Consider the following 18,333-nt stretch of genomic DNA (forward strand, 5'->3'; position numbering starts at 1 on the left):
ACTACATAATGTCAATTCATTCAAAGATTACTAGTACACTTTAGAGAAGGTATGTTAGTTTTTGTACTAGTTAAGATGAACAAGCTTTACGTCCCGTTTGGCCCACGCAGATCTCACCGTCCATGGAATGTTAAAACCTCACTCAGCCCTCAAAATTCCTTCGGTTACCATTGTCAGTTTGGAGAAAGAAGAAGCGAATGTTCCCCCGAGTTATTTTTGACGCGATTCTTTTACGTTGTAGAGACAACACACGTTTTTATTCATTGTTATTAACTGCAAGGCCCCTGAAATGTCAAATAAAAATGTCATTCAGACCACGAAAGCATGTGCTGGTAAATGAATTCGGCAAATCGTATGCACCAAATAATTTACTTGCTGTAACCTGAGCCTGCCAATGGCGTATTGCATTGAAGAAAGATACTTGGCTATATAGTACGTGGCACTGGCAGGCCCTCGTACTGCTGAATCGCAAAAAAAATGGCAACACACATTCAGCCGTATGCGTAGCAATATTCCCATGAAAGGTAACATTTCCTGAAATCGCCTAATATTTGCCGCAATAGATCCGTTGAAGAAAGATACTGCCGATTCCCTTCCGCTGTCCGTGCCTGTTCTCCGTCTCGTAATGAACTCGCCGTCGGCAGGATGATGAACCTTAATCTCCTTTGTCACCAAAAATTGGCACTCATAAATCAAAACCGGTGGCAAGAAAACTGCATTGAACTGAATCACGGGTTGCAACAATTACATGACATTTCATTTGCTGGTAAAGCAAACTGAAAATACTTGAACGCATAGAAACATACAAGTACCATAACATGAAGTTCTCAGTCAGTAGTCAGTCCCGTCAACTAAGTGACACATCGTTTCTCAACACAGTTCGCCAAGAACTCAGTGTTGTCGTCTATAAACTTTAACTAAATCTGTTTGAAACAGTTCAACTGTTTTACTGTAACGTTATAACGATTTCAACCATTTAAACAGAATGAAACTGTGTACAAGATGACACAGGCCTAAATATTACCGGAATATATAGATGTAATCTGTACGTGAGGCCGGGAGCTTCATGAGCCCGGATAGCTCAGTCGGTAGAGCATTAGGCTTTTAACCTAAGGGTCCAGGGTTCGAGTCCCTGTTCGGGCGCTATTTTTGTCTGGGTGCAGCAATGCTCTCTGTAAGCACTAAATTGGACATTAGTATGACAACTGTAGATTGTAAATGTATTATTATACATAGAAATTTTGTTAAATAGCCCATGTAGAGCGTATGCGAGAGTGACTATTAGATTTCAAAATGTGGAGCAAGAGCGTAGGGCCCTGTGGCGCAATGGATAACGCGTCTGACTACGGATCAGAAGATTCCAGGTTCGAATCCTGGCAGGGTCGTACATTTTTTATTTTATCGGGTTACTCGAAACGATGTGTGATCAGTCAGATTGTACTATTCTATGCTTGAGTATTTTGTTGTTTTCATGTAGCATCTGTTGTTTCTAAAATTCCTGAAACCGTATGGCGCGCTGTAGTCAGTAGTCATTCAATATGGCTGCGTGGTGTTACTGGAAGCTGATGCTGTAGCCACAGAATCACCAATTAAACCGTCAGGACCCTCCTACATGGACCGTGTAAGAAGCCAATGCTGCTAAAGCATCCTATAATTTTTTACAGTTGCCGACTTTCTTCGCCTTTGTGTGATAATGTTTTCACTCGGTATTTTATAGCCTAGAGCAGATACTGACAGTATTCGACGAGAGGAGCTGAATATATAGAGTGATCGTCGTCCGTGTTAGTTGTTGGCATATCGGCAGTTTTGTCCAGGTGAAAGAAAACAAATAGCAAAAAAACCAACAACCTAACAAAAACACAATATTGCGGTGTCAGCATGTCCAAGATGTCAACAGAAAAACAGTCCACATGGAAAACGTGACGTTTCAGAGAATACCGATCAGAATGAGATATGTTCATATGTTTGCATGTGTACTAAAGAGAATGCAGTAGCTTTTAACGGAGTGAAGTTTTGCAAAATTAGAAGCACCTATCCCTAGCGTAAGGAATAATCTGTAATGCCGGCTTCACCTTTTACCGTTACAAAGCGACGTTGTGCTTAATAGTAAACATATCTATTGATTCACAGATAGCTCTGTTTGTGTGGGAGATTCGGTTTTAAGATTTACAGGGCCTGACTAAATACGTGCCACCACCTGCTGTAAAGAAAGCCACGTGTACTTTATTAGCTGGTAAAGCATCCCTTCTTATTATTCTTGAAAGTAAGCAGTTGTGCATTTTCGAACGTTGTGCTTATTGAAAATTTGCTAACATAAGTAATTTTAATTGCATTTCGGAGTTTGAAGAGAGAGAGAGAGAATTCTGCCTCTGTATGAATTGCTCACATTTGTGTACTACTTTTAAAGCAGATTAGTTATTTAATGTTCACAATAAGTTACTTGTGTGTTATTGTCATCATAAATAGGACTGTCAGATCCATTGATGTAAACAGATAGCATATTTAGGCAACAAAAAATTGTGTGATATAGTTAGTTATATGACAGCTCTGTTTATTATTATTTCAGGATGAATAAGTGCAGTTATATGTAGAGAGTAAATAAGACAGATGCTGATTTTTATAGATAAAGAAGTAGTTATGATTTAAAACTCTGTTCCAGTTGTGAAAATTAATTCACTAACTTTCTTTTATTATCAACAATTTAGCAGTTCCAGAAATTATTATGTGACAGAAAGAAACACAGTAATGAGAATTTCTTTGGAACACAGGACTTGTGTGAAAATGAAGGGAACATTTATATCATTAAAGTTAGCAGAATTCATCAATTTATTATGTTTTAGAAATAAATTACTTATATGTAGGCTACCTAAATATTTTTTCAAAAGATTTCATATAATAATTACTTGAGATAATTTTCTTATTACATATAGTGTCAGTGTCTTTTTCTGTGCGATTTGAGAACATCTGGAGAGAGAGGTATGTTGTGTTTGGGAAGGAAACAATGTTAAGTTTTTAAAAAATATGTTGCCAGATTCTTGCTTTTCTTCTTGGCTTAGGAGCAAGTAGTACTCGGTACCATATATCTTCAGTAGTTTTGGCATAAAGATTAGAGGTCACTCTTTGATACTGAATTTGGCATTGAAAACATTTGTTGTGAGAATTTATTATTTTCTGTTCAAGAATATTTCACATTATAATTTACACCAATTTTATGAATGGTTACTTAAAGATCAGGGCAATAGTGTAGCTGCATGGTACAAAATATGTTTCTCAAAGTCATATTGTCACTATAAATATAGCCAATATTACCTTACATGCTGTAGTATATTATCTCCCCTTATTATGTGAGCTACCTACCACCTTTTACACTTTACGGTTATAGACATTCTTCTAGGGAATAGAAGAAAGTGCCAGAAATGAAACTTTTTCTGTTTGTTCTCAAATTTTATTTTACCGTCCGTTGTATGTTTTATTTCACTGGGTAAGTGATCAAATATTTTGGTTGTAGCTCTGCACACTCATTTTTGCACTGAAGATAGCCTTAATGTGGCATAATGAATGTTATTTTTTTCTTCTTGTATTGTAATTATATACTATTGAACTGCAGAAGACTATTTACAAGAAAGTTCATGAGGGAATAAATATACTTGTGGACCAGTAGTCACAATGTCTGACTCCTTAAATAGATGTCTACAAGGCTATCATGGGCAAGCACTTTATATTATCCTTACAGAAAATAGCAGTGATTGGATGGTTCTACACTTACTAAGTTGTCACATGGTTATTTGAATTGACTTAATCAATTGTTGCATACAACATTTCCATACAATAAAAGTAACAGTGTAACTGTATCTTTGTCAGTCTAATTCAAGAAAAAGTGGAGCACAGTAATAAATTTGAGCACATCACACACGTGATATTTCCTCCACCACAAAGTCTATGTAGCTATATTTTATTTGTGTAAGGTGCAGTCAAATGAAAATTAGCCAGACGTAAAAGCATAAGAAACTGTTTATTATTTCATAAGTAATTACAGTAACTGAAGTGAGGTGGTGAATGCCTTCATGGAAGAATGTTTGCAGTTGCCACAAAACCACATTAGTATATAGCTGTGCATCCCTTCATCCAATGCAAATTGACGACTTTGAATGTCTTTCTTCAGTGTTCCAGAAATGTGGAGATTGCATGGGGAGGGGTCAGATTTTTATCGAGGTTGTGTAAGGGCTTCCAAGCTAAACTCTACGGCATAGTTGAAACAACCTTGGCAATATCGGGGGAGGGGGGGGGGGGGTCGCATTTTGTTGGCAGGTGTTTCAGCATCGCTGCAGAAGTTTCATTGGGAAGGCGTTACATATGCTTCATACAGTCCCAGACTCTCCCCAGGTGCTTGCCATATTTTTGAAGCCCTGAGGAAAGACATTTGTGGCCTTCGATTACCTTCATTTGAAGAAGTGATAGACTAGTGAACCTAACCTTACCTAACCTAACCTAACAGTCATGGTTTCATAGGCAACAAAAAACATTTCCAGATGAAGGTATTGTCTGGCTTGTCTCACAGTGGGTTAAATGTATTAACAGTTATGGTGGTTACTTTTAAAATAATATATAGTTTACTTACTTGTATGGTGAGACAGTATTGATTGTAAAATTATTTTTATCACGAATAATGTGTTTCACCATGTTAAGGGTTCAGTTTTTTTCTAAAAGGAAAGGAAAAGCACTAGCACTAGTGCCTTCTGTTGACGTACCGGCCTACTAGTACAGGAAACACGTTTTTCGTCTGCACTGTAGTTTCGATGTAGCCATTTATTAGACTTTTCACTCACTTGCTCTCCAGGTTCATTCTCTCTAAGTGACACTCCATGCTGTACTTCACCCACTGATTCTATTTTTAGGTACTTTTCTTAACTTTGTCTGTGTCCCTGCCTCCCCTTTACATTTGCCTTCATACATTAACCCTGGTTTTTATCCTTTTAAGTTAATAAATTTAGTTTTGTTCCAGTGTATCTTGCTTGAAAGTTACAATTGTTCTGACTAACCGCCCTACCAGCCTGTGATATACATTCTTTTGATAATCTTTCATGAGTGTTAATTTGTTTTTGTATGTTTTCTAAATTTAGCACGGCTTACACTGATGCCCCTTAATTTGTTATTTTAGATAATTACATATTTGATTTTTGTTTTCTTTTAGAAAAACCCAAAATACATTATTTGTAATAAAACAACTTTGCAGCTGAGACTGTCTCATTATATAAGTGTGAAAACTGGTACTGTACTAATATGCCCATCATGGAATGTAATAAGATTACGTACTTTTTCCCATCTTTCTTGTTTTCATTTAACTGCTCCTTAAATGATTTAAAATATTCTGAACATTAACATGTGGATGAAAAATGTGTGTAATACGTCATGTGACATCTGTGGACTCAGAGTACAGAAGATTCAATGAATAATTTTTCCTTTCCTCCTGTTTCTTCTCTATGTTGTCTGAATTTTTCGTAGATTACTCCATGGAAATCATACATTGATGGATTAAGGCCATAGTATGGACCAGCCCCACTCCACCCCATCCAAACGCCCCCCCCCCCCCTCCCCTCCAAATTCTATGCTCATTTAATGTGACATTACATTTAAATCATCACACACAAATACAAATATAATTGCATTGTCATAACTCTGGAGACAGGGAGGGATTGTGTGTATCAGTATTGGATGGAGCCTTGAATGAGGGAAATTAATATTAGGAAAGATGAGTAACGTTCTGCAGTTTTCTGTCTTTTGAATTTGCATATGTGTACTAATCGTTCATCTCTAGATGAGTGGTTGCCTATCCTCTTTTGTTTTTTCTTTGTACTTGAAATTGCACTATTGTAAATATTAATGAAATCTATTTGTCAGTATAATCATAAAACCGCATCATGTAGAGAAAATTATGGTGTAAAGATTTGATGTAAGTTAATATGGGTGTGTGTAATATTATTCTTGTAATTTCTAACAAAACACTGTTACATTTCAGCAGATGCTGTTCTAGGATCCAAATAATCTCAGACATTTAAAACAGAATAAGTTACATAGTTTTTCTTTTTTAATAAACATTGACATCTCTTTTTACAGATGCCTTATGGTAAAGGTGCTGAGATCTGTTAACAGTTTATGCAAAACATTTTGAATTCTTCATCAGGCTAACTCATGACAAAGGTTAGTTTGTAATATTATGTTGTTACAAAGCAAAATATTGCTGAATGTTGACACTCATGTCATATTATATATGGTGAATTGTTCACTATTTGCAGGCAGTTGCCGTGTCTGCTGGGCCTTACATCTGTAGGCTGACACATTGTTTGAGTAAGAGATGGATCTGGCAAGAAGTGCTCCACCACAAACTGGAAGAACACAACAGGGTAATGGTTTCTACCTTTATTAAATATTCAGTTTTGACTTCCATAATCAATAGGTCTAAAATTCATTTTATATGGATGAAAGAGCGCTTACAGCCTGCCAAAGCTAACGACTCATGTGATGAATGATGTTAACTGAGTATGACAGATTCTTACTTGGTTGTTGGTGGTGAATGAGAATGCTCATTTGTAATTTTCTGTGGTTCATAAATAAAATTAACAGGTATTTTGTTCTATGAGGTTACAATTTGAATATATTGTCACAGTTTTTAGCAAAATTGGAAATAAAAAAATACTATTAGGTCATAGTAATGATGAAAATACAGCTCGAGCCACACTGTACATCGATCTATTTTGGCAATCGTATTACCATGTTGAGTTTCATTGGCTGTGCCAGCTTGCAAGCACACTGGCACATTTGAAATTAACCTAGTCCTCTACCTGCTACAGGTTGGTCTTGTCACCCCATTTTTATTTATTTATTTATTTATTTTTCCCCCAACAAATTAGTACGAAGATCAGATAACTAGATATGCAAAAGTTATTCTGGCTCTCAGCATGTAATGTAATGAATTCATATCTTCTGCCAAAAGAAGTCAATAGATTCAGTAATTCTCCTTAGCTACTATATACTATCATCCGATTGGCTATGACAATTTTCAGCAAATTGTCAACATTGGCACACAATCCTAGAGCCATCGACACAGCAATTGCACTTTAGCCTTTTATGTAGGCTGTATTTACTTTTATATCTTCCGAACTGTGTACAGGTTGTTTCCAGAGGAAATGGACCTAAGTTTAGAGTGATAATATGGACTATGGCTTGTGACCCAAAGTGCATTGTACTCAATTGCCTAATAACTTTTATGTCAATTTTTTGAGAACAACAGTTATTTTTGCTGCATGGCTATTGAAGAACAATTTTCATGCATTTCATTTGTGAAGTGATAAAGCACCTGATGTCAAGCAAGTCAGCAGGAGTTAGTGATATATGAGGGTACTTCAAAAAGTAAGTTACATATTATTATAGCACACCAAATAACTTGTATTGAAAGCTGCTCTACACATCAAAGTGACACAGATATGTGACATTATTTTTTGTCATAGCCGTAAAGTCTCTGGAAGCAGTGGTTGGAACATTTAACCAATCATTCAATTCCTTGGCTGGAGAAATCCACTTCTTGGTCACAGAGCAGCGTCACTCATGGCTGTGCAGCATTGGTCAAATTGTTGACACCAGTTCTCTATGGCTGGACATGACATTGCATTTGGTCCATATACTACCAGAATTTCATAGTGAATCTCTGTGCAATTTAGCTGTTTTGTTCTGTCCTGCATACTTCAGCTTTGGAGTACACTTTCAATTGCCATGCCATTTCATTCACTCCCAGAGATGCAGTTGGTATCCACACTGCAGCAGAACTGCGTGTAAGGGAACACATGCTCTATTCTGACAATGCACCACTGTTGTGCAGTAGTCTTAGCATGGGACGACATGCATAACTTGCTTTGTGAAGTCCCTATGTATCTTGTAGTACATACATCAAAAAAGGTTTTGCATCCCCCCGGTTCCCAGAACTTCTGAAGATAATCATTGACTGTGGGTATTGTATCATAGACACAGTCCCCACTAAACCCGCCCAAAGATGTAAACAACCATGCATGAGCAGCACCTGTTAGATGGAGGGAGGGGGGGGGGCATCCAACGGCCGATTGGTTCCAGTCATTCCACCAGAAAGGAGTACACAGCTCGTGTTGCCTGTAGTTAAACCATGCCTAGACTGTCAATACCATGGTTCGATTGCGTCCCCATTCTTTCTTTGTGCCAGGAAGGGCTCTCAACAGGGGAAGTGTCCAGGAGTCTCGGAGTGAACCAAATTGATGTTGTTCGGACATGGAGGAGATACAGAGAGACAGGAACTGTCGATGACGTGCCTTGCTCAGGCCGCCCAAGGGCTACTATTGCAGTGGATGACCGCTACCTATGGATTATGGCTCGGAGGAACCCTGACAGCAACGCCGCCATGTTGAATAATGATTTTCATGCAGCCACAGGACATTCGGTTAAGACTCAAACTGTGCGCAATAGGCTGCATGATGCGCAACTTCACTCCCGACATCCATGGTGAGGTCCATCTTTGCAACCAAGACACCACACAGTGTGATACAGGTGGGCTCAACAACGTGCCGAATGGACCACTCAGGATTGGCATAATGTTCTCTTTACCGATTTTGAGTGTCGCATATGCCTTCAACCAGACAATTGTCGGAGACGTGTTTGGAGGCAACCCGGACAGGCTGAATGCCTTAGACACACTGTCCAGCGAGTGCAGCAAGATTGAGGTTCCCTGCTGTTCTGGGGTGGCATTATGCGGGGCCGACATACGTCACTGGTGGTCATGGATGGCACCGTAACAGCTGTACAGTATGTGAATGCCATCCTCTGACTGATAGTGCAACCTTATCAGCAGCATATTGGCGAGGCGTTCGTCTTCGTGAATGACAATTTGCACCCTATTGTGCACATCTTGTGAAGGACTTCGTTCAGGATAACGGCATCGTTGACTTGAGTGGCCAGCATGTTCTCCAGACATGAACCCTAATGAACATGCCTGGGATAGATTGACAAGGGCTGTTTATGTACAACATGACCCACCTACTACTCTGAGGGATCTACGCCAAATAGCTGTTGAGGAGTAGGACAATGTAGACCAACAGTGCCTCGATGAACTTGTGGATAGTATGCCACGGTGCATACAGGCATGCATCAATGCAAGTTGATGTGCTATTGGGTATTAGAGGTACCGGTGTGTACAGCAATCTGGACCACCACCTCTTAAGGTCTCGCTGTATGGTGGTACAACACGCAGTGTGTGGTTTTCATGAACAGTAAAAAGGGCAGAAATGATGTTTATGTTGATCTCTATTCCAATTTTCTGTACAGGTTCCAGAACTCTTGGAACCGAGGTGATGAAAATCTTTTTTTGATGTGTGTAATTTGAAAGTATTGAGTCAATGCCAAAAATCTGTGAGACAGGTGACTTATCACCAGATTTCCAGAAAAACATTGTCATCACAATAGTGAAGAAAGAAGTTGTTGTTGTTCAGTATGAAAACATCTAACTAGCCATGCCTGTAAACAACTAACCAAAATAATGTACAAAAGAATTGATATGTAGTAAAATTGTAGGCATATTGGATTCAGATCAAATTGATTTCAAGAAAGGAAAACATACTACAGAACCATTGTGATATTCTGCTTAGTAATTTGAAGCAAATAAGAAAATAAATAAATAAATCAATCAAATCATCTAAACTAGTGGCAGTAATAAAAGTGGAAGGTTAACAGAGGCAAGTTTGCATTGCGAAATATGAGAGACAGAATTGCAGCTTGTAGATTGAATTAGTTGTGAAGTATTATGGCCTGAAATTGAGTGCAGTGGGAAAGGGACCTTCAAGCAAACAGGACACCATGGAGGGAATGCATATGGATATTTACTACTGTTGAAACTTATGTCAGTGACAACAGTACGTGAGTAGCACATGAACTAGATGAAACTGCGCTCCTCTGCCTTCCATTGGAAGCTGGAGTACCTGGCATGGTGTACACCACATTCTTCCCCCCCCCTCCACCCTCCACCCAAAACCTCTGCACTCTTGCTGTGCACATTGATGGCATTTACCAATGGTGGGGAGACGCGGGGGGGGGGGGGGGGGGGAGGTTAGTGTTGGACACAGGCACCGATTAAGACAGAAGCTGTTATAGCGGTTGATGGCAGAGCCCCATCTGCACCCCACTCCTCAGCATGCACCTTGCGAGGGACTGCGAGAATCAGCCGAAAAATCGGACACAGCATGCACAACTGCGCACAAGGACTGCGAAGCTGCCACTGAAGCATCTGCGACTGGTGACAGACCCTCCAGATTGTCCAGGGATGTGAATGGCTGCAGTGGCGATGTTGGAGGCTCCACATCAATATCCTGGGTGCCTCATCGTAAAGTGGAGGTTGTGACAAGTTTGAGGAAGACAAGGATGGCTGGTGTCACAGAATCACACAGCTGAGGGAAACACGTCAGATTCTGATGCCCCCAGTGCAGCCCAGTCAGTCCTTGACAGCGTAAGAGGATCTTTCGAAAACAGTTGTTACGGCACTCTGTTCCCAACAATGATCCTTACTGGAAATCGGAACAACACTTTGTCTTGAGGCTGTAGCACAGTGTAGGACATTGGTGGAGGGCGCATGAGATCCAGTGGAGTGCAGTTCTGACATCCACGAAGTTCTACCGGTGTACAATGACAGAAACATTGAAGTGGAAGGAACACAGCTTGTCCCAGTGAGCCTTTAAGTTTTGTATGAAACATTCAGCCTCCCCATAGTACTGCAGATATAATGGAGCAGTAGCAACTTTCTGAATACTCTTAACTTCACAGAAATGCTGAAAGTTTAATGAAGTAAATTGGGGACCATTGTCTGATATTACGACCTCTGAGGTAAGGGCCATCACAGTACTGGTGGTCATGTTGGACTGCATGGAAACCACAAAAGGAATTTTGCTGGATGCATCAATAACGACTGGCCAACAACAATTCTACTAAGGTCCAGCAATATCATCATGTAGTCGTTGATGAGGACAGCACTGTCTTGGCAGTCAAGAGAATCACTGCAGAGGAGCGGATTGATGTGCAGCACGTGCCATGCAGTTAGCGGTCAATGGTTCGACCTGTGTATCCATGCCAAACCACGTACAGTGGCTAGCAGCACTTACATCATGCAGTACTGGCACTACATTTGTGCTCAGATGTCAGTTTATGCTGCAAGCAGTGATGCCTACTGGCCACTGTACAAGCTATCAACTGCCATGTACTGTGTGTCCAAAACAGACCGAAAGCTTACAGGATTTGTGAAATTGAAATTGATATTTTCATGTCTAATAATGGTGCTTGTTCCTACCAGTTCCATATCAGTTCTCATTGAGAATTCAAACTTATTGTCATTGCTGTAGTTAAGTGAATAAAAAGTAATAACATTCATTTCTATAAAGATATAAAAAAATTGGCTTGCGGCAGGACTTGTACCCAGTACCTTCTGCGTTCCAGCCTAAGAACTTGACCATTATGGTGTGGTTTGAAAATCTACATTGTTGGTTTAAAAAATCTACATTGTTACTGCCGCTTTCGTCATCTAGTGGATCACAGGAATTTCTTTTATGTTGATTGTTTGCAAACGAGGTTCCATCAGAGTAAATGATTGCTGGGTATGATGTAATACCTGGAACCCTAACATACACAACCACATATGTGGTTTCAAAAAGTCAGTCCTGATCCTGGCGACCCCTCCTTGTAAGGGGAATAGTACCTGAAGTTCCTACAGTAAGTAACAGTCGGGATTACTATTTCAAAGTAAATCTGGAAAAGGGGAAAGCAGTTTCAAAGCACTGTCAGATAGAAAAAAATTGAATTGAAAGTCAACTCTTTTTGCCAGGAGTCTCTGGTGGTTTCCCAGGATTATCTTTGCAGAAATTCTGAATTCTTTTCACGGAGCTGGAGTTTTCTCATGCGTACATCATCGTTTGTCTGATAATCTAAGAGAGGAAGTGGTGCAGCTCTTTATTTTTGCTCTCGTGCTTGCAATACTCAGTGGCATTGTTAATTATTGTTGTAGCTCCACTCTGTAAAATACTACCTCTTGCCCTTCTCCGAGGAGTGGGAAGAGTATCTAGCATTGCCCGTGACCAATCAGAAACTGCTTCATCACTCATAAAGAGACGTGTTAAATTGTGATGCAGCACAACACACGACAACAGTTACTTTGTGTGGTGTCACAGCCAGACACCACACTTGCTAGGTGGTAGCTTAAATCGGCCGCGGTCCGTTTAGTACATGTCGGACCCGCGTGTCGCCACTGTGTGATCGCAGACCGAGCGCCACCACAAGGCAGGTCTCGAGATACGGAATAGCACTCGCCCCAGTTGTACGACGACTTTGCTAGCGACTACACTGACGAAGCCTTTCTCTCATTTGCCGAGAGACAGTTAGAATAGCCTTCAGCTAAGTCCATGGCTACGACCTAGCAAGGCGCCATTAGCCTTACATAGTTCGATAGTTATCGTATGAATTGTCTCATCAAGAATGCTGTATTCACAACAAGGATAAATAAAGGTTAAGTATTCGAGGAGCTGCATACTTTTCTTATTAGCATTCAGCACTTATCCTGTTCCAGAATTCACGCCCGTCTGCGTTAGATAGCGTGCATTTCGGCCTCCTCTATCTACAAGGTGTTGGCACATTTGCCAACACATCACTTTGCTGTGGCTAAATACGCAGTGTTCTACATTAGGTAACTCAGGTTGGCAGCAACCAGTCACAAAACGTGAATGGGTCAAAGTGGACTGACTCCTGCCGATCTAGAAGTAGGGAGCATTTGTTCACCTCTTTGTAAACAAGACTTTAGTGCCTACAGTAGAATGCATGAAAAGGGTAGAGAAATTAAAACTACTGATGATGCCTGACACGAATAGGCGAAACATCTTTGATTAGGAACGAAATAAGCATTAAATTGTAAAATTTAGTGTTTTCTTATCTAAATGATAAACATAATTGAAGTAGCAACTGAAGAAGAACTGGCTGCATATATTAACAGTATTATTTTGGTTTCATTTTCTGTGTAGGAAATTAAAAATTCATAATTATTCTTTGCTGAAGGGTGTGCTGTGAATCAAAGGTCATGGTAGACAAAAAACTAGAAAACTAAAAACAGTCTATTTCCCTTTTTATTTCTTCCAGTGAAATGCTTGTTATGTTATAATGCCATTAAGTAATTACTGTATATGAAGAGACCAGGAATAAAAGAGCTAAGTCCATCTCTTTTTAATTTTTTGAGTTTTTACCAATATATGAAAGTACAGTAACAGATCCTATATTTCCTGCTATAATAAATGGGAATAAATTAGCTGCCATACTGTAAATGAGCTTTGAAAAGAAGCTGTACAGGGAAAGAAAGAGCTCAGTCCACATGAAACTGGAAAGAGGGTTAGTACATAAAGTGCTGAACTTAATGGAATCTGTAGTTTTGCAGAATGCTTATTTATATAGTTTCATTTCTGTACTTACAGTACAGTGTAGAAGGCATAGGGCAGATGAATGTGAAGCAAGATTTAACAATGCAGTCCACAAGAATGGAATATTACAGAATTTGAAACAGCTGCTAGTATGACTTTCTTAGAAGTAGATACCTCAGGGGTTGCGAAGCAACTCAAATCGCTTGATACAGGCAAGTCTTCAGGTCCAGATTGTATACCGATTAGGTTCCTTTCAGATTATGCTGATTCAATAGCTCCCTACTTAGCAATCATATATAACCGCTCGCTCACCGATAGATCTGTACCTACAGATTGGAAAATTGCCCAGGTCGCACCAGTGTTTAAGAAGGGTAGTGGGAGTAATCCATCGAACTACAGAACTATATAATTGACGTCGGTTTTCAGTAGGGTTTTGGAGCATATACTGTATTCAGACATTATGAATCACCTCGAAGGGAATGATCTATTGACACGTAATCAGCATGGTTTCAGAAAACATCATTCTTGTGCAACGCAGCTAGCTATTTATTCGCACGAAGTAATGGCCGCTATCGACAGGGGATCTCAAGTTGATTCCGTATTTCTAGATTTCCGGAAAGCTTTTGACGCCGTTCCTCACAAGCAACTTCTAATCAAGCTGCGGGCCTATGGGGTATCGTCTCAGTTGTGCGACTGGATTCGTGATTTCCTGTCAGGAAGGTTGCAGTTCATAGTAATAGACGGCAAATCATCGAGTAAAACTGAAGTGATATTAGGTGTTCACCAGGGAAGCGTCCTTGGACCTCTGCTGTTCCTGATCTATATAAATGACCTGGGTGACAATCTGAGCACAATCTGAACAGTTCTCTTAGGTTGTTCGCAGATGATGCTGTAATTTACCGTCTAGTAAGGTCATCCGAAGACCAGTATCAGTTGCAAAGCAATTCAGAAAAGATTGCTGTATGGTGTGGCAGGTGGCAGTTGACGCTAAATAACGAAAAGTGTGAGGTGATCCGCATGAGTTCCAAAAGAAATCCGTTGGAATTCAATTACTCGATAAATAGTACAATTCTCAAGGCTGTCATTCAACTAAGTACCTGGGTGTCAAAATCACGAACAACTTCAGTTGGAAAGACCACATAGATAATATTGTGGGGAAGGCGAGCCAAAGGTTGCGTTTCATTGGCAGGACACTTAGAAGATGCAACAAGTCCACGAAAGAGACAGCTTACACTATACTCTTTCGTCCTCTGTTAGAATATTGCTGCGCGGTGTGGGATCCTTACCAGGTGGGATTGAAGGAGGACATCGAAAGGATGCAAAAAAGGGCAGCTCGTTTTGTATTATCATGTAATAGGGGAGGGAGTGTGGCAGATATGATACGCGAGTTGGGATGGAAGTCATTAAAGCAAAGACATTTTTCGTCGCTGCGAGATCTATTTACGAAATTTCAGTCACCAACTTGTTCTTCTGAATGTGAAAATATTTTGTTGAGCTCAACCTACATAGGTGGGAATGAACATCAAAATAAAATAAGAGAAATCAGAGCTCGAACAGAAAGGTTTAGGTGTTCGTTTTTCCCGCGCGCTGTTCGGGAGTGGAATGGTAGAGATATAGTATGATTGTGGTTCAATGAACCCTCTGCCAAGCACTTATATGTGAATTGGAGAGTAATCATGTAGATGTAGATGTACAGAGTTCGAGCACAATTATGGGATGGAATGAAAGAAATTGTAGTTCTTCATAAGGCATTTGTCGCAATGCATGGCATATCAAAAAGAAAAATTCAGTATTTAGTGCCTAGTCTTCGAGCTACCAGGAATGACCCTATTGATAAGAGAGGGAAATATGGGCACAGGTCCTGGAAATTAAGCAACATATTGCCTCCTTTATGGAATACACAGTTATTATGGGTTAAAAGATACAACTTAAGTATACTTTCTGAGGAACTGGATGTAAATACTATGTTCAATTTATTCAATACTTAACTCGTAAGACATCTTATGAAACGTAGAGAGACGTATTTCATATGAACTTCAGTATTTCCTTTTGGTATCCTTATACAGATGCATGTAGCACCTGTGACAAATATGCAGGCAAAGTGAAATACCTAGAATTCGATAAACAACAGTGTGTTGAAGTAGCAGAAATAAGAAATATTGAGTCTTGGTTGAAAAATTTGAAAACTTCAAATGATTTTCACAGATTTGCAAGCCACCGTGTTTTATTAGAGGAAGGAAAAAAAGCTAAGAAGGAAAGCTAAGAGAACTTTGAAAAGGAAGCCATATGTATGGATTTTGGGAAGAATATGCCTGTGCCTGACATCATAACTAAAATTGTGTGTTATAAACGTCAATTATTTATGTAAGCTTTAAACATCCATTGTTCATCAAATGCACTGTGCATTTTTTCCTTTATCCTGAATGTGTTGTCAGAAAAAGTAGTGATGACATTTGTTCAATGATCCATACATTTTGTTACAATTACCTTCACATGCCCACAAAAAATCTTGATATATTTTGAGTCACATTCCAGCCAAAACAAGAACTACACCCACATTTGATTTTTGCTCAGCTTGCTTATACTAGGGAGAAGATTTAACAATATCAGAGTAACGTTAGCAATAAGAGGACATTCTTCTTTGGAATGTAATAAAACATGGCACTTACAAACCAGAAAACTCACACAGAAGCCTCCAAAGATTGGATAAAGTGTTTGTAACAGATTGGTCAGATTTTGTTGAAGCTATATATGGAACTTTTTGCCAGTTGACTGCATTCCTGAAGCCCTTTTTAAAAGCAGAAGGGTCCCTTTTCTGCATGTATAGTTGGAGAGCTCATCATAGACAGATATCACCCAAGACTTGTCAAGTTCAGAATGACTTACGATGGAGCTTGGGAGACTGCTGCTTTTAAATTGGCTCATCCAGCTGAAGGACCGAGTGGACTAGAGTTTGTCTTGCCTGAGTTTCTTTGTACCGGTAAGATCGTGTGATATCTCCAAACCCTACTTCCTTTTTGTTACAATATAGTTTTAAATTCTAGATTGTTATACATTATATTTTCGGTCCTACTGCCCATCTCTCATGACAAATACCAGGATCTGCTTATTTTGAAACATTTTTGATAGAAGCACAAAAATATTATGACTGTCTTTCTATTGGGTGAAGTTCACAGAATAGGCAATCTTGTGCTGTTTTTTAAGTATAATTTGATTCTTACTTCAAGTAATGAAGGAAAATGAAATGATACTTTGAATTTATGGACTGAGCCTCTTCTTTAATGGAATAAGTTATTCCTACTAACTTTTTAACATGTAGCATCAAGAGTCTGAATAAATATTCAATAATATTGTTATATACCGGGTGATCAAAAAGTCAGTATAAATTTGAAAATGTAATAAACCACAGAATATTGTAGATAGAAAGGTAAAAATTGACACACATGCTTGGAATGACATGGGGTTTTATTAGAACAAAAATGAAAATTAATATAAAAAAAAATCACAAAATGTCCGACAGATGGCGCTGGACAGCAAAACGTCAGTGACTGCTACCGCGATGGGTGAGAGGTACGCCGATATGTTACAGAATCGCATCATACCCAGACTGGCTGATAAACACCCGCTGGAACGTACGATGTTTATGCAGAGTGGCGCTCCACCCCATATTGCTAGACGCGCGAAAGATCTCTTGCACGCGTCGTTTGGTGATGCTCGTGTCCTCAGCCACCACTTTCGTCATGCTTGGCCTCCCAGGTCCATGCAATTATTGGCTTTGGGGTTACCTGAAGTTGCAAGTGTATCGTGATCGACCGACATCTCTAGGGATGCTGAAAGACAACATCCGATGCCAATGCCTCACCATAACTCTGGACATGCTTTGCAGTGCTGTTCACAACATTATTCCTTGACTACAGCTATTGTTGAGGAATGATGGTGGACATATTGAGCATTTCCTGTGAAGAACATCATCTTTGCTTTGTCTTACTTTGTTATGCTAATTATTGCTATTCTGGTCAGATGAAGTGCCATCTGTTGGACATTTTTTGAACTTTTGTATCTTTTTGGTTCTAATAAAACCCCATGTCATTCCAAGCATGTGTGTCAATCTGTACCTCTCTATCTACATTATTCCGTGATTTATTCAGTTTTCAAATTTATACTGACTTTTTGATCACTCGGTATTTACAGAATAATATGTAAAGTTTGTAATTTTGCAAAATAAGTGTAAATGTTACAGAATTGTAAGATTGAAAAAAGATTTAAATAGAAATATTGTTTTGTAAAAATGTATAAAACTGGGCATAGCTCTTTTTTTTCCTTGACTCTTCATATCTCTGTGGTAGACAACATAAATGTTTCCAAAGTACACTGGTTACATTGTAACCAGTTGTTATAAAAGCACTTTCTCCCATGAAAATTACCTATATTAATCTTTGAGCGTTTTTCGTGACACAAGCAGGCATGCAACGCACTTTGTAAACGTGAAGGAATAGCTGTCTTTGTATTACCAAGGTAAACATATATTACCAAAATTACAGTTTAATCTTAGTTTAATTAAACAACAGTAACATTGTATGAGCTGAATTACTGTTTAATTAAATAATAGTGAAGTAAACCTTCCATTTTATCACTCTGTTGCCGCAAACAAGTGTTACCCCACAGTAATGACCCATTCAAAACATTAAACAGTGCAGTTGCACCAGATCCCAGCCAACCGCTTACTTGATAATCAATGATGTCATAGGTGACTATCTCATTGTCAGATTGTGCTGCTAGCTCAGAATCTGAGTCATTTTCTTGCATGGATCTTAAATTTTTTTCTCACCTCACTTGCTATTTGTTTTATATTATTGCTGCTCACTTGGAAATATGA

The 18,333-nt window shown here is 39.2% G+C and overlaps 1 protein-coding gene and 2 non-coding genes across 3 annotated transcripts in view; all 3 read left to right on the forward strand.

Annotated features, from left to right (window-relative positions):
- Positions 1 to 1,070: 1,070 nt before the first annotated feature.
- Trnak-uuu lies at positions 1,071 to 1,143 on the forward strand. The gene has a single exon. It is a non-coding gene; the product is annotated as a tRNA-Lys (tRNA).
- Positions 1,144 to 1,312: 169 nt separating this feature from the next.
- On the forward strand, positions 1,313 to 1,385 carry Trnar-acg. The gene has a single exon. It is a non-coding gene; the product is annotated as a tRNA-Arg (tRNA).
- Positions 1,386 to 1,998: 613 nt separating this feature from the next.
- LOC124795397 overlaps positions 1,999 to 18,333 on the forward strand; it is a 128,093-nt gene continuing 111,758 nt past the window's right edge. Inside the window, exons 1-4 of the mRNA XM_047259412.1 lie at positions 1,999 to 2,042; positions 2,131 to 2,233; positions 6,115 to 6,198; positions 6,294 to 6,401. Coding sequence (XP_047115368.1) covers positions 6,353 to 6,401 — 49 coding nt within the window. The 5' untranslated portion in view covers positions 1,999 to 2,042; positions 2,131 to 2,233; positions 6,115 to 6,198; positions 6,294 to 6,352. The remainder of the gene's footprint in view (positions 2,043 to 2,130; positions 2,234 to 6,114; positions 6,199 to 6,293; positions 6,402 to 18,333) is intronic.

Source organism: Schistocerca piceifrons, chromosome 4, assembly GCF_021461385.2.
Source record: "Schistocerca piceifrons isolate TAMUIC-IGC-003096 chromosome 4, iqSchPice1.1, whole genome shotgun sequence".
NCBI lineage: Eukaryota > Metazoa > Arthropoda > Insecta > Orthoptera > Acrididae > Schistocerca > Schistocerca piceifrons.